Source organism: Bombus terrestris, chromosome 7 (assembly GCF_910591885.1).
Source record: "Bombus terrestris chromosome 7, iyBomTerr1.2, whole genome shotgun sequence".
Taxonomy (NCBI): Eukaryota; Metazoa; Arthropoda; class Insecta; order Hymenoptera; family Apidae; genus Bombus; species Bombus terrestris.
This window is the reverse complement of record NC_063275.1, coordinates 25032727-25054317: the sequence shown is the minus strand read 5'-3', so window position 1 is coordinate 25054317 and position 21591 is coordinate 25032727. Positions and strand designations below refer to the sequence as shown.

The 21591-nt window shown below is 40.5% G+C and overlaps 2 protein-coding genes across 4 annotated transcripts; one reads left to right on the top strand and one right to left on the bottom strand.

Moving 5' to 3' along the window:
• The first annotated feature begins 358 nt into the window (after positions 1-358).
• On the top strand, positions 359-17538 carry LOC100645678 (laminin subunit alpha). The gene is made up of 20 exons (XM_003396443.4): positions 359-810; positions 2952-3098; positions 4071-4478; positions 4557-4770; positions 4877-5086; positions 5174-5446; positions 5530-5667; positions 5786-6058; positions 6427-6726; positions 6816-6974; positions 7055-10137; positions 10296-13973; positions 14161-14698; positions 14788-14883; positions 14984-15184; positions 15261-15427; positions 15644-15886; positions 15976-16135; positions 16221-16448; positions 16527-17538. Exons 1-20 carry the CDS (start codon positions 595-597, stop codon positions 16793-16795), a joined length of 11001 nt encoding a protein of 3666 aa, XP_003396491.1. The 5' UTR covers positions 359-594; the 3' UTR covers positions 16796-17538.
• A 782-nt stretch (positions 17539-18320) lies between these two features.
• On the bottom strand, positions 18321-20999 carry LOC100645911 (E3 ubiquitin-protein ligase NRDP1). 3 transcript variants are annotated; one of them, XM_012310789.3, is made up of 4 exons: positions 20640-20999; positions 19578-20183; positions 19224-19507; positions 18321-19148 (listed from the first exon to the last, which is right to left on the bottom strand). In XM_012310789.3, exons 1-3 carry the CDS (start codon positions 20727-20729, stop codon positions 19238-19240), a joined length of 966 nt encoding a protein of 321 aa, XP_012166179.1. In that variant the 5' UTR covers positions 20730-20999; the 3' UTR covers positions 18321-19148; positions 19224-19237. The 3 variants fall into 3 exon arrangements, with proteins under 3 accessions (XP_012166179.1, XP_012166176.1, XP_003396493.1); XM_012310786.3 differs by having other exon boundaries at positions 18321-19507; positions 20640-20998; XM_003396445.4 differs by having other exon boundaries at positions 18321-19507; positions 19578-20165; positions 20640-20996.
• Between the last annotated feature and the right edge of the window lie 592 nt (positions 21000-21591).

Here is a 21591-nt window from a genome sequence, read left to right as displayed (position 1 = left end):
AGAATTTTTAATCGCCTAGACGTCTTCCTAAAACTGCAAGTCCAAGGATAAATACAAGCGTGAAATTAAGAGAACCATGCGTTTTCGACTGATAGATTCAATCGTTTTGAATAACTATGTACTATGTATCTTGAAATCGGTATCTTCGAAATCGGAAGAACGTTATTCCTCTGGTTTGTTCGCGAATAGACGTACAGTGGCGATCAAAGTGATTCGGCGATCGAGAGAAAGAGTAGACAATAGTTCGTACTGCCGGGCAGAAACAGCATGCACATGTGTAGGGGTACGGAATGGCATATGGTTTCGAAGTGTGTGGACCATCCTTCTAGAGTCGCCACCCCCACTGCCCCTCTACCACAGATCGGCGGTCCTCGATGACCTCCGGCCTGTCAGTCTACATTGAGAAGCTGCCCGGGCTTCATCAACTTCTTCGCGTCTCTCCCGCCGCATTCTCCTCGAAGAAGAAACGAGAGTAAGAGGGGGGACAGAGAAAAAGAGAAAAGGGGCCGCGATAGTTTCAAGAAAACACGCCGCGTTAAAGGACGAAACACCAGAGGTGCCGACAGTGGCGGGCTCAATCAGTCCACCGTCAGGATGGCGAGGTGGTTGCTGGTCGTTTCGTTGGCCAGCTTGCTGGTCCACCAAACGAGAAACGAAATCCTGACGCCGCCGTATTTCAATCTGGCCGAGGGCAAGGAGATTATCGCGTCAGCCACGTGTGGCGTCGACACCCCCGGCCCGGAACTCTATTGCAAGCTAGTCGGCGCGAACGCTGATCAGCACGAGGATATTAATCTGATACAGGGTCAGGTTGGTATACATCTGCGTTCTCTTTCTATATCTTTGACTTTTACTTAACAACCACTTTTCTTCTATTTTTCTTTTAGTTAGTAATCTAAATCGCGAATGAGAAGATACCTCAGGGTATCGCAAAATGTATAAAAAGACATACCGAATAAGGATTTAAATTTTAATCACCAAATCCCGAGAGAATCTAAACTAGTTATTGCAAATATTTCGTAAATTTCGATGTACTTTGTTCGTTTCTTACCGAAACGAAAGATATTTGATATTTATCTAAGAACGCATGCCGTTTGCTTTGGATCGTTTAGTTGGAATAGACTATGTCGCGGTCTCGAACCAACTTTTATCTATATTTGGTCCTTTGAGTGCAAGAGTTTATCACTCTTTAGGCAACCATCCGCTTGCTCAACTACTTTTTTCCATCTTTATGGAATGAAAATATCTATATAGGGTTTTATAAATCGCGAGCAAAAAGGATCGTAGTCCTAAAAAGAAATTAAGCGTTCTAACTAAAGAGAATTCTAATCTTTGTAAATCGTCATTTTTGATGGTATAATATAATATATATTATATAGTATATATATTTATCGATATTTTGTGTGTGTGTGTGTGTGTGTGTGCGAGTACATATTTTTTTTATATATATTCTTTTTTAACGCATGAAGATTTATCATCGTTATATGTAATTTAATATAGATGTTAGTCTTAGTATGCACGTATCAACTTATCGTTGTTGGAATTGCGATAAGGGAAGTTCATACAAATTATTTATACGAAGAAATGTCAGTGAAATTATACACAAGTTATGCATTTTATTCATCTATTTACCGACACTAAGGATAATAGGTACAAACTACGTGTTACATATGTATAATACAACTTTTTGTTCCCTTTAAGATCAAGATTCAAAATATTTAATGCTACTAAAATTACATTAGTGAATCCAGTAGAATATATTTCGTAATTTTTTACTTGCGTTACCTTTTAAATGTGTGCTATATATTATACTATAAATTGCTGTATATCGTAGCAATTTTAATACGATCGCTTGCAATTGTCCAATTATCAAATAAATCTTATTTTATCGGTATCTAAGTACCATTGACGATACTCTGCTCTTTAGTAGGGTTTCTTGGAATCGGTGTAATGCATGCGAGGGGATAATCGTAATATGAACTTTAACGCGAGAGAACAGTTTCCTGGCAAATTGTAAATATTTTTAAAGATTCGTTAAAAAATGTATACAGGTCTGTAATGAATGAAGAGCTTGCCACGATTATTTTATCTTTATCGCTGTTAATGGCTTTGTATTTCTTGGTAGTAGTATATCGCAAAACCGAGTTCTCCTTATCAAGCAGGAAATAATAAATCGGATGACCGATTTCGTAGTCGCGCGATATTTAAAACGACCGATCGTCTTTACATTAACCGGAAAAAGTTACTTTTCCTTTCTCTGCCTGTTCATTTTACGTTCGTTTCGTTCTAATAGCGGACCGCTTCTTACGCTGATCGTAGAGCAATTGATATTATTAGACAATTCATAAATTCGGGATCCCCGAATGGGTCAGTGGCCACTCGGTTCTATGGCATTACGTGTATGTATCTATTTATGCGGGCGAAAGAAAATGCCATGTAGACTAGAAGTGAGAGGGCCGATAAGGAGTTACCGATAAGAGTGACCTCTCGATAACACTTGACCATCTTGTCTTTTCAAATTCCGAACGGTCGAACTGGCACGGATGTCCCACAAAGATTTTTAAAAAAAATCTAATCTGTTCGTAGAAACCTCCGTAAAAATAATTTGATATTGGTCGCGTTTAAAAATCGAACGCGTTACACGGAGAATTAAATCGGAGAATTTTTATTTAAATTTCAAGATCGCACGATTTCTATGTATCGTTGAGATCTTGGACGTGTCAGGTCGTTGAACTTTATATTAATAAATATACATACATTCGACATACGTGCATACGAGAGTATAGGTGTGAATAAAAAATTACTCCAAATGAATAGCAAGTATGTTTGTCGACTATCGAGATGTCATGATTGAGCGAGGATTTTCCTTTCGTTTCGATGTCTGCTCTACGTTTGAAAGTAATTTGAAAATTTGAGGAAGCACGACGATAATAGCGTTGTCGATATGCTAGGTATGCGATTACTGCGATGCGGACAACCCAGAGAAAAAGCATCCACCGGAATATGCAGTGGATGGAATGGAAACCTGGTGGCAATCACCACCGCTTTCCAGAGGAATGAAGTACAACGAAGTGAATCTGACGATCAATTTTGAACAAGTAAGTGTAAACAAAATTGTAAATTTTAACACGATATTTTATGGATAAGTGTCCGAATTAGCGAACCTGAGATCGACGATTATACAGATAACAGATTCCAAGGAGGATATGTTTGATCAGTTATTTTCTCCCATTTTTATCGAATCAAACGACCAGATATCGAGAAATAAAAATGAGTAAGCAGAAAGTAAGAGAATCGACGCCAACAGGAAATTATGAGCCTGAAATAATGGTGGAATAAGTATTTTATCTGTAACAAATTGCTTTATCACGTAGTAGGCGTTTTCCTGCGAAACGGGAAAGAATTATCTTCGCGTCATTTCCTGAGGACAATAGAAAACACGGGTTTCAGGGAGCAGGGTAAATGGTACAGCGAATAGATATTCTTTACGTTCGTTCAATCCGTTCGATATCCGATTATCCAACTTCTAAATCTAAATAGAAAGAAAACCAGGAAAAGTTAAATCCACTTTATGCTAAAAAATTGGTAGCTAATAAGAGAAATTAGAATTCGATAGGCTATGGATACGTGTTCTTGTCGTAGACACGGGGTTATTATCTTTTCGCTAAACAACTTCTTAGGACTCATTTACGCTGCGTTAATGTGCTCTCTCTCTTTCTCTCTCTCTCTTTTTCTCTTCTCGTATACTCTCGACCACGTGTCCGGAAACGGGGCGGGGGGGGGGGGGGGGAGAGGCACGAATTTAACGTTCCAAAAACTGCGAAGTTCGACACACATGTTGCTCAGTTCTTGTTACAAAAGTCCTATGCTTTCGTATTATTTCTAGGTAGCGAGAAAACAAGGGTCGTATTCGTTATCGATATTAAACGCCATCTTTCACAGAGTAGCGGAAACTCCAACTTACTTATGCCTTTCTTTCGTTACTTTCCTACAAAATATTACAAATATTCATCCTATCAATTTCTAATTGATCTAGATTTGAATAAAAATTGGTAAAATGTCTTTCATAGGAATTTCACGTGGCATACGTGTACGTCAAAATGGCAAATTCGCCGAGACCCGGACTCTGGGTACTTGAAAAATCAACAGATTATGGAAAGACCTATACGCCTTGGCAATACTTTTCCGATACCGCTAACGATTGTTTAACTTACTTCGGCGTGGATAGTTATAAACCGATCACCAGGGACGATAGTGTCATCTGTACCACGGAATATTCTCAAATCGTGCCACTGGAGGGTGGCGAGATACCGATTTCGATTCTGAATAATCGTCCATCCGCGAAACATTACTTCAATTCTACCTTGTTGCAAGAATGGACACGAGCGACGAATGTTCGTTTTCGTTTTTTAAGAACAAAAAATTTACTGGGGCATTTGATGTCTTTAGTGCGGGAGGATCCGACCGTGACCAGAAGAGTAAGTATTCTCGAAATTTGATAAATTTCATCGCGATAACCGAAACGAACGATCACAGATAAATTTGTTGTATTTCAGTACTTTTACTCCATCAAAGATATCAGTATCGGAGGTCGGTGCATGTGCAATGGCCATGCGGATACTTGCGATATACTGGATCCAAAAATGCCGAAGAAACTCGTTTGCAGATGCCAACATAACACTTGTGGAGCGCAATGTGCGACTTGTTGCAAAGGATTTGAGCAGAAGAAGTGGCGGCAGTCCACGGCGTTTAAGAAGTTCACTTGCGAACGTGAGAATAATATTTTTGTTCCTTACGTACTATTTGCCCGTTTTTCGTTCGCTTTAAACCGAAAGTCACTTTCTCCTATGAAGTAAAAAATCGTTACTTCTTGCAGCTTGCAATTGTTTCGGCCATTCGGATGAGTGTGAATACGACACGGAAGTGGACGAGAAACACTTGTCGTTGGATATTCACGGTAACTACGAGGGTGGCGGTGTGTGTAAAAACTGTCGGGACAACACCGAAGGGATTAACTGCAATCGTTGCAAACCGATGTTCTACAGGCCGCGGAACAAACCTTTGAATGCAACCGATGTTTGTCAACGTGAGTCATAACTCCATTCAGCCAATGATTTTGTTAAAACGTTATTAGAAAATATCATTTACATCGTTAGTTTTCGTTTTTCGATAGCGTGTCAATGTAACGGATTTAATCTGACTGGAAATTGCGCGGATGCCACCGGCAAATGCGAATGTCGAAAAGAATACACTTCGCCCAATTGCGACAGTTGCAGCTATGGATATTATGGTTATCCAAATTGTGTTCCTTGCCAGTGTTATAGCAATGGGACACACGGAGATCATTGCAAGGCTATAGATGGATCTTGTCCGTGCAAGTCGAATTATGCCGGTCATTATTGCAACCTCTGCGCGCAGGGCTACTATAAATTCCCCGAATGTTTACGTGAGTAAACCGGAGCGTTTCTATCCGCAACGAATTTCATTATATAACGTAATTTGTGTTATAATCGATTACAAAATTTGTAGCCTGCGAATGCAATTCCTTGGGTTCCCTCAACGATAACTGTGACGTAATTTCTGGCAATTGTACCTGCAAGAATAATTATGGCGGAAGGACGTGCAACATCTGCGAAGATGGCTACTACAATTACCCCGAGTGTACATGTAAGCGTATCCAGAAAAATAACCGTGCTATATTAATTATTAATACGCCTTTGAACGAATTTTAAAACGAGTCGATTGTAAATATCTAATGTTGTTGTTGTTGCTGTTGTTTGACTAGTTTGTAATTGTGACGCACGTGGAACCGAACCTGGAGTTTGCGATAAAACGGATGGTTGGTGTCTGTGTAAGAAAGGATACGGCGGTCCCAGATGCGATCAGTGTATCAATGGATATTACGGGTTTCCAAATTGCAGGCCTTGCAACTGTAGCTTAACAGGGTCGTCGTCTATTAGCTGCGACGCCGTAGGAAAATGTTCTTGTCTGGCTAATTTCGCTGGACGAACGTGCGATCAGTGCAGCCCTGGATATTACATGTATCCAGAATGTATACGTACGTAAGATCTCTATTTATAACTACCGTGTTCGGTTAAGCTCAAGAGCTTACAGTATTTCCCCTATTCTGTTCCTGCGACGTAGTAAGGGAACGCTGCCTAGTTGCGCCAAGTATCCGCAACGCGTATACACTACGGTCGGAGGTCATTTCTTAGGTTGCCGTTTAAGCCAAACGCAACTCCATCTTTCTTTATACGACTTAAACTTAAAGAAAAGCAAAAAGCTTTAGTCAAGTTCAAAATCCGTAAACTTGATTGCGGTAACTCGTATTAAGCTTGTTATCATCTAGCCAAAGCAATACCGGGTACAAGTAAAAAATTGCAAGAAAAAGTTACCGAAACTGATAATCCTTTATCGCAATCGTAGCCTGCAACTGTGACAGCCACGGTTCGATTGGCGCGTCTTGCGACGCGGAGGGTAAATGTCAATGCCGGGAGAATTTTGACGGCGGCAGGTGTAGTCAGTGTAAAGAAGGCTTTTATAACTTCCCCACTTGCGAGGGTTGCAACTGTGATCCAGCGGGCGTGGTAGAAACGTTCCAAGGATGCGGCTCCTTGCCTGCCGGTGAACTTTGTCAATGCAAGGATCGCGTCGAGGGTAGGATCTGTAACCAGTGTAAGCCGCTCTATTGGAATTTACAGCCTTACAATCCTCAGGGTTGCGAAGGTAAATGGAACGACGAAATTTTTAAGATACGATCGGGAAATATAAAGCGATGAAAGTAATTGTTCCGTGTCGTTTTATCTTGTTTTAAGAATGTCAGTGTAATATACCGGGTGTCATTGGAAATATCGGTGAGTGTGACACGAAGAATGGCCAATGTATCTGTAAACCTGGAGTAACCGACAGAAGTTGTAATCAGTGCGTGGATGGTACGTACAATCTTCAAGAGAGCAATTTCTTCGGCTGTACAGGTATGTAATTAATCGTATATTACGCGCCAGTAACCAGAATTATTTCAACGAATGCAAATTACGTAGATCTTTCGTTTTAGATTGTGCTTGCGACATCGGTGGTTCTGTAAATTCGGTATGCGATAAACTAACTGGCCAATGCCAGTGTCAGCCACGTGTCACTGGTCTTACTTGCAAGGAACCCTTAAAAGCCCACTATTTCCCGACTCTTCATCAATTTCAATACGAAGCAGAGGATGGAAGGACACCTAGCAACAGCCCTGTACGTTACGGTTTCACCGAAGATCACTTCCCAGGATACAGCTGGAAGGGATACGCGGTGTTCTCCGCCCTTCAAGACGAGATCATTCTGCATGTATTTATTCAAAAGTCGTCCCTCTATAGAATGGTTTTGAAATACGTGAATCCGAATAACGAGCCGATCCTTGGAACGATCACTATCACCCCAGAAAATCCACTGGAGGTGGAGCAACAGTTTAAGGTCAATTTCAAGCCAACCGTAAAACCATTGTTTGTGACCGTCGCAGGACCTCAAGGTAATCTTCCTTCGGCTATGGTTATGAATCCAGGCTACTGGTCCATTAGTATCGCCACCAAGAATAGCCTTTTCCTCGATTACTTCGTGCTGCTTCCATCCGAATATTACGAAGCAACTATTTTAACACAAAACGTGAATATTCCTTGCGAGGTTGGTCACAAGGGACTCTGTAGACACTACGGTTACCCCGATCTCACGATATTTGACTCTGTTCACGGAGCTGGCGGTTTCTTGAACGAAAACGACGTCAGAATCCCCCTGACTGAATATTTTATGGATAGAGATATCCTGCGTGAAATTGATAAAGTGGAGGTTCCATTGATCAACGAGAGACAAGAAGAGATACACTTTGACTTAAGGATCTCGAAACCCGGTCTGCACGTCCTGTTGGTTACATACGTGACACCGAAAGATGAGAACGCCACGTCAACTCTTTTGATAGAAGCAAATACAGTTGGAAAGGGAAAGGCTACTCTGTATCCTTGCAAGTACACCAGTGTTTGCAGACAGGTAGTGACCGACACCTATGGCAGAGTAGCTACGATGAATTTCCCTTCGAACTATATCAGCTTGATTTTAACCGGAGATCCTACATCGAACGTGGCCATTGACTCCGTCGTTGCTATTCCTTACAATCGGTGGTCCTTGGATTATGTTAAACCAAAATCTATATGCGTTAGAAAGAACGGAAAGTGCGTGAAAGGTCAGTTCCCCGGAGCAGCAGACGCGAAGAAAATCGAATTCGAAAGCAGCAGCACGATCGCCGAATCTGAGAATAGACCATTCGGAATTTACGATAATAATACTAAATTAATTTATCTGGATGATAAGAATACAATGGTAGATATTCACGCGAAAGTTTTACAGCCTGGGGATTACACTTTCGTCGTGCAATACTATCAACCAAACTATCCGGAATACGAGCTCGACGTGTTGGTGCAAAATGGAAAATTCTACGAAGCAAAGATGTCCGTTCCCCACTGTCCCAGCAACAGTGGATGTCGCAGCGTGGTGAAACAAGAAGACGGCAACATCAGATTCCAACTGATCGAAAACTTTATGATCACTTTCAAAGAGAGCGATGGCAAAGGTATCTGGCTGGATTATATACTGGTTATTCCAACGGAACAGTACAACGAAAAGATCTTAAAGAAGATCCAGTTCGATCAGACGAAGGAGTTTATCAAGAAGTGCGGATACAACCACTTCCATATCAACATCACCGAGGAAGGTTTCTGTCGCGATTCGATCTTCTCCTTAACGGCCAATTACAACAATCGTGCCCTACCATGTAACTGTAACATCAATGGATCCATAAGCCTCGAGTGTGAAAAGTTCGGTGGACAATGTCCGTGTAAGGCGAACATTATTGGAAGACGTTGCGAGATCTGCAAAACCGGATTCTATGGTTTCCCCAATTGCAAACCTTGCAGCTGTCCCAGCACAGCCCTCTGCGAGCCAGAAACAGGTGCTTGTAGTTGTCCACCAAGGGTTATCGGTGAACGTTGCGATCAATGCGAAGTGGGAACCTATGGATTCCATCCGATTGTCGGCTGCGAAGAATGCAACTGTTCTCCTCTTGGTGTGATCGACGGAGATTTGCAGTGCGACTTCTTGAATGGCAACTGCAAATGCAAGGAGAACGTGGTAGGAAGACAATGCGACAAGTGCCGATCTGGATATTCCCAGTTCCCGCACTGTGAGAAATGCGACTGCGACATCAGGGGGACCACCGCGAATATCTGCGATCAATACACGGCAGAATGCTTCTGTAAGGAAAACGTCCAAGGATTAGCGTGCGACGTGTGCAAGGAGGGTACCTTTAATATTCAAGAGAATAATCAGGAAGGTTGTACCAAGTGTTTCTGTTTTGGAAAAACTACCAGATGTGCGTCAGCGAACTTGTACAGGGTGCAGGTGTCCGATATGACTAATTGGGAATTATCTCTGTCTAACGAGAAGAGTGGAAATATCACGTACTTGACAACTATACCGCAAGAGTTCAATTTGACGAGTATCGTTATTGGTCTCACCACTAACGACACTTTCGGAAAAGTCGTTTATTTCTCGGCGCCAGAGACCTATTTGTGGAAGAAGTTGACTTCCTATGGGGGTTTCCTCAATTATACCGTGTATTATAGCACCGGGCCGTTTGGCGAGGCAGTTAGCGCGGCTGACGTGATTCTTCAAGGTGCTGACACAACGTTGCTTCATTACGCCGAAGAGCAGCCACCGTCGTTCACGAATTTCGAAGCATCTTTGGAATTGATCGAAACGAACTTTATAACCGAGAATCGTTTAAGCGCAACGAGGGAACAGCTGATGGTGGTGTTGGAGGATCTTCGAGGAATATACATCCGAGCTACCTACTGGAACCCCAGTATTACAGCCTCTTTGTCGAACGTGATTATGGACGTAGCTACAGAGACCTATTCGCCGCAGTATAACGTTCCAGCCAGTGGCGTCGAGCAGTGCCAGTGTCCGCCGAATTACGAAGGGCTTTCGTGCGAAGAATGCGCCCCAGGATATTACAGAGTAGACTCTGGACCCCATGGGGGTTATTGCGTCGGTTGCGAATGTAACGGGCACGCAGATACTTGCGACGTGGAAACTGGCATATGTTTGGTAAGTTAATTCGGTGATCGAAATATATATATATATATATATCGATAAAGGATTTAGCTAAATTTCACGAAGTTTCGTTAAACTCTAGATAATATTTATTATCTACGATTTACATTTACGAGTGTCAAGATTTTTAAACAACTTTCCGTTTACCGTAGGACTGCAAAGACGGCACGACGGGTGACCATTGCGAACTCTGCAAGCAAGGCTACTACGGCAACGCTACCGGAGGAACTCCGACCGATTGTCTGATTTGTGCCTGTCCATTGCCCTTCCCATCCAACAATTTCGCCACCGGTTGCGAGGTGAACGAGGAAGGAAATAAAATAAGCTGCGACTGTCTTGCCGGTTATTATGGCGCTCGTTGCGAGTCCTGCGTTTCCGGTTTCTACGGAAACCCCGAAGTTTACGGCGATTATTGCAAGCCGTGCAAGTGTTCCGGCAACATCGATACCAACCAAGTCGGTTCCTGCGATTCCAGGACCGGAGAGTGTTTACGTTGTTTGAACAACACTTACGGGGAAGCTTGTAATCTGTGCGCGCCAGGATTCTTCGGCGATGCCGTCGAAAGAAAAGATTGCCGCACCTGTTCGTGTAAAGAGTGTGGAATGAAACACTGCGACAGTTACACCGGTCAATGCTACTGTCACGAGAACGTGGTCGGAGAGCAATGCGACCATTGCGCGGACGATCACTATGGCTACGATACGTGTGAAGGTTGCAAAGCGTGCGATTGTGGAATTGCCTCCGAAAGTAGTCAGTGCGACGATGCGACGGGCCAATGTCGATGCAAACCTGGCGTCACTGGACGCAGATGCGATCAATGTATCTCTGGTTATTGGAATTACGGGCCGGAAGGGTGTACCTCTTGCGAATGTAACATCGGGTACTCTGTTGGGGTGTCTTGTAACGCTACTACCGGCCAGTGTAGTTGTCTACCGGGTGTCATCGGGGAGAAATGTGATCATTGCCCGTATAGGAACGTGTTGATTCCGGGGCAAGGTTGCTTCGCTTGCGACTCCTGTACTGGAAACTTGCTGGACGTCACGGATGAATTATCGGATTTGTTGAATCCTGTTTTCACGGAGTTCAGCACAGTGGCTGAGAGCTACTTCACCAATCAAAGACTAAAGTTCATCAATGACACGGTAAACGACTTGTATCCTAAAGTGAAACTTCTGGACCCCAACAGAGTAAACTTCCTGCCGTTGCAGCAAGAAGTGAAGAAATTGGAGTCGGAGGTTTCGAATCAGAAACGCGAGATCGATTATACCGCGGAGGATAGCGAGAAATGGAAGCTCGCGGCGGAGAATACCTTGGAAAACATGAATCTTCTGGAGGAAGATGTAATCAAGGAGATAGAACTAGTGAGATCGACTGTTTCCGAAGTAGAATCATTAGCCTTGAACATTGAATTGGGCACTGGAGCCAAAGTGGACAGTGCGTTAAAAGATGCTACAGACATTCTGAAAAAGATCAAAGGGGTATCGTTCGTCGGTTTCCGGGACCGTGCAACGGATCAAGCGGATCAGGCCAACATTCTCGTGTCGGAAATGAACGAGTACAACGTACCAGTCAGCAATTTATCCTTCATCGCGGATAATCTGAGCAACAAGGTGAGGAACGTGTCGGACAAAATGGATGATCTTCTCGAAATCACGTGGAAGGCTCAAGAGCTGGCTAGCATGGTGGATAGATTGAATCAGGAAAACAGAATCGCAGCTGAGACCGGCAATTTCGACACGGTGAAAAACTCTACCGCAGAGGCGAAGGAAGATTTGATGGCCGGAGAGGAATTGAACGGAAATGCCAGCGAATATCTCCGCGACGCGGATCGTAACACGAAACTATTGAGGGAAAACGTGATAGACGATTCTACGGATACGTTAAACAGAACGATCGAAGAAAACGACAAATTGCTGGTAGTTCTGATTAATCCGGTGCAAAACGCGCACTACCATGCCGAACGTCTTTATAATCGTTCCTTGGATCTGGATAATATCTTGACGGATACGAGGAATACCGATGCCGTGAAAGCTGTTTCCGCCTATAGAAATATAGGAACGGCGATCGAAGCTGCTCGCGAAGCTGCAGACGACGCGATTGTCGCGGCAAATAACGCGACTACCCTCTCGGACGGTATCGAGCAAAGGTTGCTGGATTCGCGAAACGTGGCTGTGAATTTGCTAGAATCGGCGCAAAATACACTGTCGAAGACAACGGGCAAACCCGAGGTGGATTTGAGCGATGCTCAAACGCATTCCACCATGATCTCCGAGCAGAATAAACGCAACAGTGAGCTGTTGGATTACATCGACAAGATTCTTGGTAATATCGAAGCCCCTTCTTCGACGGTGGCCCAAGACGCTATGAATCAGGTGATAGAGGTGGAGAAAAATATCAAGCTTTCCGTCAATAACACGAATGCCGTTGATCAAATTCCGGAAGATTTGAAGAAAACGAAACAGCTATCGAAAAATATTTCAGAATCGACTCGCGACATATCCCAGGCGAAGAAGCAAGTACTTGACATCGTGGATAAGTACCTGCCGAACATTGCCAAATTGTTAAGCGACTTGAACGCGAATCAAAGGTCGATAGATACCAATGGAAACGATTTGAAGGGCAAGATCGAGGCGTTAAAGAATAAAATTGCGAACGCCAGGGAACTTGCGGATCGTTACAAGGTCGGCTTGACCTTCTATAGGAATACCACACTGGAATTGAAGAATCCCGAAAACCTTCCTCTACTTGCCACGTCTTCCAAGATATCTCTGTACTTCAGAACGAACACGACAAACGGCTTTCTATTGTATCTAGGAAACGAGGAAAACGCCAAATTACCACGCTCGAAAACTCACGATTTCATGGCACTGCTGATCGAAAGCGGTTATCCGGTACTCATCGTCGATTTCGGATCCGGTCCCGAGAAGATCATCAACAATAAATTCGTATCGGACAATAAGTGGCGTCAAATAATCGTCGAGAGAACCGGAAATAACGTAAAACTAATTGTGCGAGAAGATATCGGAGAAGGTAAAGATCGACTTTATGAGAAAGGATACGTGTTACCTGGCTCGCACACGATATTCGATTTGGACCAGGAGCAATCGAAATTATTCGTAGGTGGTTATCCGCCGTCCTTTAACATGCAGAACGCCGTCACTGCGTCCTCGTTCGAAGGTGAAATGGAAGAACTTGTAATAGGAGAAGATACGCCGGTCTCCTTCTGGAATTTCATCGACGGTGAAAATAACGACAAGATTGCCATGGAAAGGGACAAATTGATCAACTTCCAACCCAGTACCGGTTACAGATTCGACAAACACGGATACGCTATCTTAAGCAAGAGAGATTTCCAGATCTCACCGGACAGCAGAAAATTCAGCATTAAATTAAACTTGAAGACGTTCGCGGAAAATGGGCTGATTTACCTAATGGGTAAAGGTAAACAATTCCTGGCTTTGGAAATGAGAGACGGCCACGTAATCTATCAGTACGATCTCGGGGAAGGTGGTACCAGCTTGAAATCCTGGAACAAGTACAACGATGGAAACTGGCACAACCTGGAAGCTCTCAGGTTCGAGAAGACGGGCGTTCTAAAGATGGACGGCGTGGATGTGGTGAAAAGCAAAGCGGAAGGGAACACTAAGAACTTGGTGTCTTCGGATAACATTTATTTCGGAGGATATCCACCGAATGCTAAACATCCCTACGAGCCTGTGACTAACGAAGGTTTCGAAGGTTGCATCGACGATGTGGTTATTCTAGATACCATAGTCGATCTGACTCGCAACATTCAGGCGTTTGGTGTTGTTCCTGCCTGTCCAGTACGGGTAACGTAACTAAATTTGTAAAACTATTCGAATTGATGTTCTTGCGGTTAGTTCAACAAATTATAAAACGATGCATAAGGCAATGAATTTTTGTTATCGTTGTTTAATGTTCCGTGCTGTGTGGCCGTGTTAATTAAAAACCTAGCAGTCGTTTCGCTTCGATTACATATTTTGTTTTTTCGTTTAGTTCGTAAGCTTGGTATCTTTCGAGGAGAACGTATCCGGCTATGTAAGGTGGCACAACATCTCCGTGCCGAACAGCCTTCAAGTGAACCTAAAGTTCAAGACTTTGGCGAACGACGGCTTGATCTTCTACGTGACCGATCATGAGAAAGGTGTAGTTAGCTATTTGTCGCTGATCGACGGTGTTCTCGTCTTCAATAGTCAGGGCCAGGAACTACGAACAACATCCACGGGCATCAAGTTCAACGACAACGAGTGGCACGTAGTCACGGCTACGCACTCGACCGATTCTCTCAAGCTCGATATCGATGATACTAAGAATTACAGTACCGATCTAGACGCACCCCTACTGAACATACCTTATGGCAGTTTGTACATCGGTGGTTTACCGGCTGCCTTTGGTATCCCACCGACTGGCGCGATGACGCCGTTTATCGGTTGCATCGGAGATGCGACGTTGAACGGTGTCATCGTTAATTTCGCCAATACGACAGAAAGGCCTCACGCTCTCCTTGGAAAGTGCAAGCTAGGTGATCCATCGTGTAAGCAATTGACGTTTTTAAAATGATAAATAAGCTGAAACTTTTGAAGCGTTAAATTAATACACATAAATATATCTACGTACGTACAGCTGCACCATCCAAACCTGAACCAGAACCGAACGTCCCGCCTCCTCTGTTGCCCACGGAAAGTCCAGACGACAATGTCGAAGTATCTACCCAGATTAGTGAGTACGATGTTACAAGTAATAATATAAATAAATAGTAAGTACGACGAGGAGTCTAGTCTAGGAATCTAATCTATAACTTACTACTCGATATTGTTAGACATCATCGACGTTGATATCGATAAGGAAACGGACGAGGAAGAACCTACGATAGAAGGACGCGGCCATCATCACGATGATTTCGTTACAACCACAGAGGCTACTACTTCCACTCAAAGAACCACACCGTTGCACATCGATGAATGTCGATTACCATATTACCCGGCTACGGATCCTGACATGGAAAATGCTTGGCGTTTCGGTATGATATTTCCGCGCTGGTTTTTGAAAAATATACGAAACGAGGAATTTCGGTGAAAGAATGGCATCGTTTTCAGGTACTGCGAGAAACAGCAGATTAGAATACAGATCTCTAAACGGCAGATACAAGAACGACTACGATTTCCAAATCGCTATCAAAACGATGGCCGACGAAGGAATCATTTTCTATACGTCGGACCTTACCAATCAGAATTTGATCGCTGTGTATATCAACGAAGGAAAGGTAAAGTGTCGATGTTCGATAAAAAATCTGGCATCGATCGCAATGTCAGGTAATTGGTATTGATCCGGAAACATATACTCGAGATAAAGCCTGTTCATTTATTGTAACATCAATAACAATTTTTATCAGCTTTTTTTATGTGTAAACAAGTTTAGAAAATTCGGATCGATCGCGATTTGAATTACATTATGTCTAATCGTCATATATATTTTTAAGATTTATTACAAATTTGATTGTGGAAGTGGGCCAGCTATATTAGTCAGCAATAAAAAAATAAACGACGATGAATGGCACATCGTAATATTTAAAAGACAAGGAAACCATGGACAACTTATCGTAGACGAAGATGATGCAGTTACCGGATCTTCTCAAGGAACAACGGAAACCATGAATGTTAGCCCGCCGTTCTACGTAGGAGGGGTGTCACAGGACATGTCCAACAAAGTTCTTAATACGATCGTAACTAAATATTTATCTATCTGATAGATGTCGAATCTATTTTACTTGGTTTCTTCCCTTTTTAACGAGAGTTTGGTTATTAATTTCAGAGTATGAATCACACCTTTAATGGATGCTTAGGAAACTTCATGGTAAATGGTCAACCAGTTGGCGAGCCTATAAATAAAGTGGGTGTAATTCCATGTTCAAAACGAATCGAACCGGGATTGTTCTTCTATCCGGGTAATGGTAGTAATCTGTTCAGAGCAGGTACATATAGTACAGTTTTAAATAATCGACTATACATTGATCAAATTTTGTATAAAAGAATTCTAATTCTACGATACGATTTTAGTGGACAGGTTCACGGTTGGCAGAACAGTCGACATCCAAATGGACATCAAACCACGTTCCACTTCTGGTCACCTGCTATCTGTCCATGGAAAACGGGATTACTTGGTCCTAGAGATGATTAACGGAACGGTAAAGTTCCTTGTTAAAACGGCAAAAGGTTCGATAGAAACTTCGTTTGAACCAACGAAGCCGAATTCCTTGTGCGATGGCAATTGGCACAATATTCGAGGTAATATTTCATTTTTATCTCGATAAAAAAAGGATAAAGAAAGTGAATAACTTTTTGCCGTTTTTTTTTTTTGCACAGCTGTTAAACAGAAGAATGCCGTGCTCTTATCAGTTGACTACAAAGCAGCTGAGCCAGGAATCGGCGGGAAAAATGTGGCGGGAGTTCTGTCGAAGCATCCGATCTTCATCGGCGGTCATCCGATGCTTGGAAAAAGATTACGTGGAAGTAGCTCGCAAGCACAATACGTGGGATGTATCAGAAACATTCAAATCAATATGAGAGCTATCCAAATGAGCCCCGAACGTGCTTACGGACAAGTCCTCGCAGGAGTATGCCCAACGATATAAGAATCTCCAAGAACGTCATTTAAAAGTGCACTTAAAATCAATTAACGTAACGTTGCCACTCATTTTGCAACCATCTGCCGATCAATTTTCAAATGTTGTTTTTCAACCAAAAAAAGAATGACTTATATATACAACGTTATATGACGCCAGTTCATTTTTTAAATAAGAAATGTTTATCCTAGAATTTTAAGTATTTAAGGTAATTGTTCGAGAATAATGGGGAATAAGTTAAAAATCATCGGACATAAACAGCCATATCTCAGGGCCTAGCCACCAATGTATTCAAATTTCAAGGGTAGAATATCATGCAAAAGAATAAAATTTTCAATAAACGTACAATCTCGTTCGAATACATATAAGACTGAACGTCGTTTTTTCCACTTTTTTACGGTGGAAAATAGAGCTACGTATTCCCCGCTACGCATCCATCGACGTTTATTTAAACATCCAAGTAAGCTATTTTACCATAATTCATATTAGGCGAATTACAAGTTTCCTACAAAAGAAAAAAAAAAAAAAAAAAAAAGAAGAGAAGAGAAGAAAAGAAAGAAAACGAAGTGACAACGATATACTTATACAGAACGTATTGTAATACGCAACCAAAGAAAACTATTTTATACCATAATGAAAATTATAAAAAGTTCTGTGCTATTGATAAAGAAGCTTTGTGACTTTTCTGTAAACATAAAGACATTTAGAAAAACGAAGACGCTAAATAAAGAAATTAACATGATTAAAAATTATATATGTGCGAAATAATTTTCTACTCCTTAAGTGACTCGAATATAACAGAGAATGCAGTGTGCTTCTTTTAATTCGCCCTTTAAATTTTATCGCGTTCTCCTCGACGATATACCGACAGTGGAGCCCGAAAATTCTACAGCATTGTAATACGCGCGAACATACTATCAAATAAACGATACTATATCAAATGACTTGAAATACGTAAAACGAAATTTATTATGACAACTATCAAACTGTATATAAAATTGCTCACAATCTTTGAGTACACACGTTGAAGAAGACTGAGAAAAGAATGATTTTCAACATTTAATCCATTGAGCGTTGACCGTGTAAAACGTTAATGTATTGTAAAGATACTTCAGCATATTATATTCTTATTTTATAATATATTTTCTTTTTTCCAGTGTTCGGATTTAATGATTAAACATATAAAAAGTAAAAAAGAAAGGTTCCATGGAAATCGAAAGTTTTATTGCAAAACTATTAAAGGATATGTTAATGACTTATATTATTACTCAATGTATTAAAATCGTAAGTTTTTTAGGCTATTGGAAAATGTGTTATGTAAATAGAGGGTAAAAAGAATTTATATAAGTAAATATAACTCGTGATTGACACGTTAAATGTCCAAAGTAAAATATGCAATATTTCTTGCTGTATCGAAGATAAATAATGCATCGAGATGAGAAGCTGAGTTATACAAAGGTCTTACATTCGATGGTAGATAACGTAATTTAAGAAACTATATTATTTTGTAAATATTTGTGCAAAGACAAGAAACTAAAATTTTATTACGCATTTATTTAAAAATAGCTAAGGGATCGAATGCTCTTCATACACTGGTTATTACAAAATCAATTTTAAAAGAGAACAATACTGAGGAAATTCGAAACTGTTAAGTATCGTATACCGTTAGTTTAAACTATTATCTGTGAATTATTCTGTGAAAATAGCATTCCTATCTTGTAAGTTGTAAACGATATATGTATACGACCGTGTTCGCTCAGAGTATAATAATTTATTTAAGCGATCGTTGTATAGCATGTTTATTTCATCGTACGCACTTTTAGATGTTTTATTAAAATCATATAAATAATGTTGAAAGAAAAGAAGAAATTATTCTTCATTCTGACATTTGATATTAATCTTTTAGAACACATTTAGATCTTAATAGTAGCAATTACCATATCGATAATTTCTATACTTTTTGTTTCTTACTTGTCTAAAGCATTATCATAAAACACTTAAAGACTTCTATATATGTAAAAAATTCCCTGAAATAGTTGACAAATAGTTGGTTTATCGGATGTTAAACAAAGAATCGATTTTATAGAAATGTACATGAGATTACTTAGAATAACTAAAAATGATTTACTATTTATCATGCAATTTCAGGAACATTCTCAATGAAATATTATATCACAGTGTAATGATCCAGACATTCAATTAGATTTTTGTATGTGGCAATTGCGTCTGTACAATTGTTTATCACAAAAGGCATGTCGTTTGTTCTTTTCAGTACATTTTGAAAGATATCCCGCAGTAATCGTAAGATGAATTATGCAAATATTCCAATATTTGCACATAAGTACGAAGATATTCCATGCACCTTGAAAGTTAGTCACAGTGAATATAACAAACAACAGAATAGATGAACATCAAATTATCTGGGCATGCACAGTACATTGGTATGAGATTTTATTCTATGCCATGTGCAAAAATCATCACTAGTCCAGGTTCAACCATCATGTCTTCCGGCATATGAGTATTATCACAATAAAGAACTAGAACTGCTTGTTTACCAGGGACTCTTTTACAAACATAATTGTCATATTGCCTTCTGGAATTCTGTCTGGTTTCAAGGGAGTTTAAGCCTGGAGGCCACTTCCTTTCGTGACAATTTTCCATTAATTCGTCGATTACATGAGGCGGGCAATTATATTCTGATAAAGTTCTCTTTATCATCGTCTATAAAATAATGTTGATTCATTCATTTACCAGAATTAATTAATTAATATTAATTTATGGATTACAGTACCTGCAACAGTTCATCCGGGGTGGAAATCATTCCTCCCCATCTTGTTACTCTTGCTCTAGGAAGGGTAGCAGACCATCTTACAACTTCGTCTCTTTCCATTTGATCAGCGATGGCACGCATTGCTGGATTTGAAACTCTCAATGCTCTCATAAAGTCTTTCAAAAGATGTATTTCCCTTTTGTGTTCATTTATTTGAAGTTGTTGTTCACCTAATTCACGTTTCATATCAGCAAGCTTTTGTTGTTGCGAATGTATAATGTTTCTGAGTTCTCTCACACAATTATGATCTTTTAGCTCATTTTTAGGAATAATAAGACTACATCCTTGTTCACAAAGCATCGGTCTCTTGGGATTATATTCACATTGCTCCAAGTGTGACACTAAACTATCAAGCTTAACTATTACTTGACATCCGTACATAATGTTATCACAACTAATACAAAGGCGGGCCAACAGATTCCGAAGAATTCTTGGAACTGCTCTAAGCTGAGCAGATGTAATTGGTGTACGATCCAAAGGACAGGTAGGCTGTCTATTTATCCATTCATTAATGCATGTACGACAAAAGGCATGTTCACATACAGGTGCCTGCAACATATTGCTCACCTACCAGTCTTTAAGCCAAACTACACACTTTATAAGACTTAGTACTTAGTATAAAAATATATAATGAATACTAAATAATGTCCTAAACACTTGCAAAAATTTACAAAATATGATTATATATGTTAATCTTATTCGTTAAAGGAAAAACGGAAGCGATCCGAAACTGGTAACAGTTATAAACACTTTGACAGAACGAAAATTATAATAAATACAAGTGACTGCTGATATTGTAAAATTAATATCAAACTTTAACGAATACTTTCCATTTACCCGATCGTTGTAAATAATACGGTGTATGAAAACGATCATGAAATGGTCGTACTAAACAATAGAAAGGAGAATAATTATGAAAAAGATGAAAGAAAGACGACAGAAATGTTAGGTTAGTTTTCCGTAAACGCAAAAGTTTGCTTATTGGAAGCATTGTATCGTAAACGAACGAAACAGAAATAATACCTGGACAGGATCCTCCAAAACACCGGAGCATATCGGACAAACAAGTTCCTCATCAACTTCGCCCTGAAAGCGGTTCACATCGAACCCCATAATGTGAACTAAGTACAGTAACTCGTCTTTGTATGTAGCGACGAGCCTCTCCTGTAAAACTGTGGATCCAGAATCCAGAATCAGAAATTCGATGGCGTACGATGTGAAAGCTTCAGAAGTATACCGTTACTTTCCACAAGCATCGCGCAACATGACAATAGTCACTTGCAATTAATGTAAATGTATCACAGTATCGATGCATATTATGGTTTTATTTGCCTGAAATTTGATGATTTCACGATATACGATTAATCATTATTATAAATCACCATAGAGCTGGATCGAACCTTTCATTCGGTCACACAAGCAAACTCGCTTTTCCAATGCGGCAAATTTCGAGGTTCACAGTTTGAATGAAATGTGATTAAATTAATCGTAAGAAAAAACAAATAATGCGAGATTATGGATTTATTAAATCTTATAAAATCGTATGTAACATTAATAAATTATAAATCGGTTATATATCGAACAAACTAACTTATTTCGCATAATGAATTTTGTTATACAACATGACGTAACAAGATATTATAATTGTAATTAAAATAAAAAATGAAAAATCTCAAATTATAATTGATTATGTTTTCGGATTTTATTTAGGCACATTGCATCGCGCTTCATGAGTTGAACACATCTCCATTATTTTTCGAACGATTTCTATCAGAAGGTAATTTACGCTTATCTGCAAATAAAATATTCCTGATAACGTACAATTAACGTACAAAATCCCCGCGGGGAAGAGAACAGATCGACAAGCTTAGGTACATGTTAATACATAATGATATACAATGATTATAGGTATAATATATTACAGCTTTGAAGCGGTCACTTTTCAGTTGCGCGCTTTGATCCTACGATATTTCTT

Coding starts and splice junctions, on each gene's coding strand:
- LOC100645678 (XM_003396443.4), top strand. CDS start 595: ATGGCGAGGTGGTTGCTGGTCGTTTCGTTGGCCAGCTTGCTGGTCCAC. Junction 6,975..7,054: donor CAATTTCTTCGGCTGTACAG/GTATGTAATTAA, acceptor CTTTCGTTTTAG/ATTGTGCTTGCGACATCGGT. Junction 16,136..16,220: donor TAGTAATCTGTTCAGAGCAG/GTACATATAGTA, acceptor ATACGATTTTAG/TGGACAGGTTCACGGTTGGC.
- LOC100645911 (XM_012310789.3), bottom strand. CDS start 20,729: ATGGGGTTCGATGTGAACCGCTTTCAGGGCGAAGTTGATGAGGAACTT. Junction 20,184..20,639: donor TTTTGGAGGATCCTGTCCAG/GTATTATTTCTG, acceptor AAAGACTGGTAG/GTGAGCAATATGTTGCAGGC. Junction 19,508..19,577: donor CCCCGGATGAACTGTTGCAG/GTACTGTAATCC, acceptor ATTATTTTATAG/ACGATGATAAAGAGAACTTT.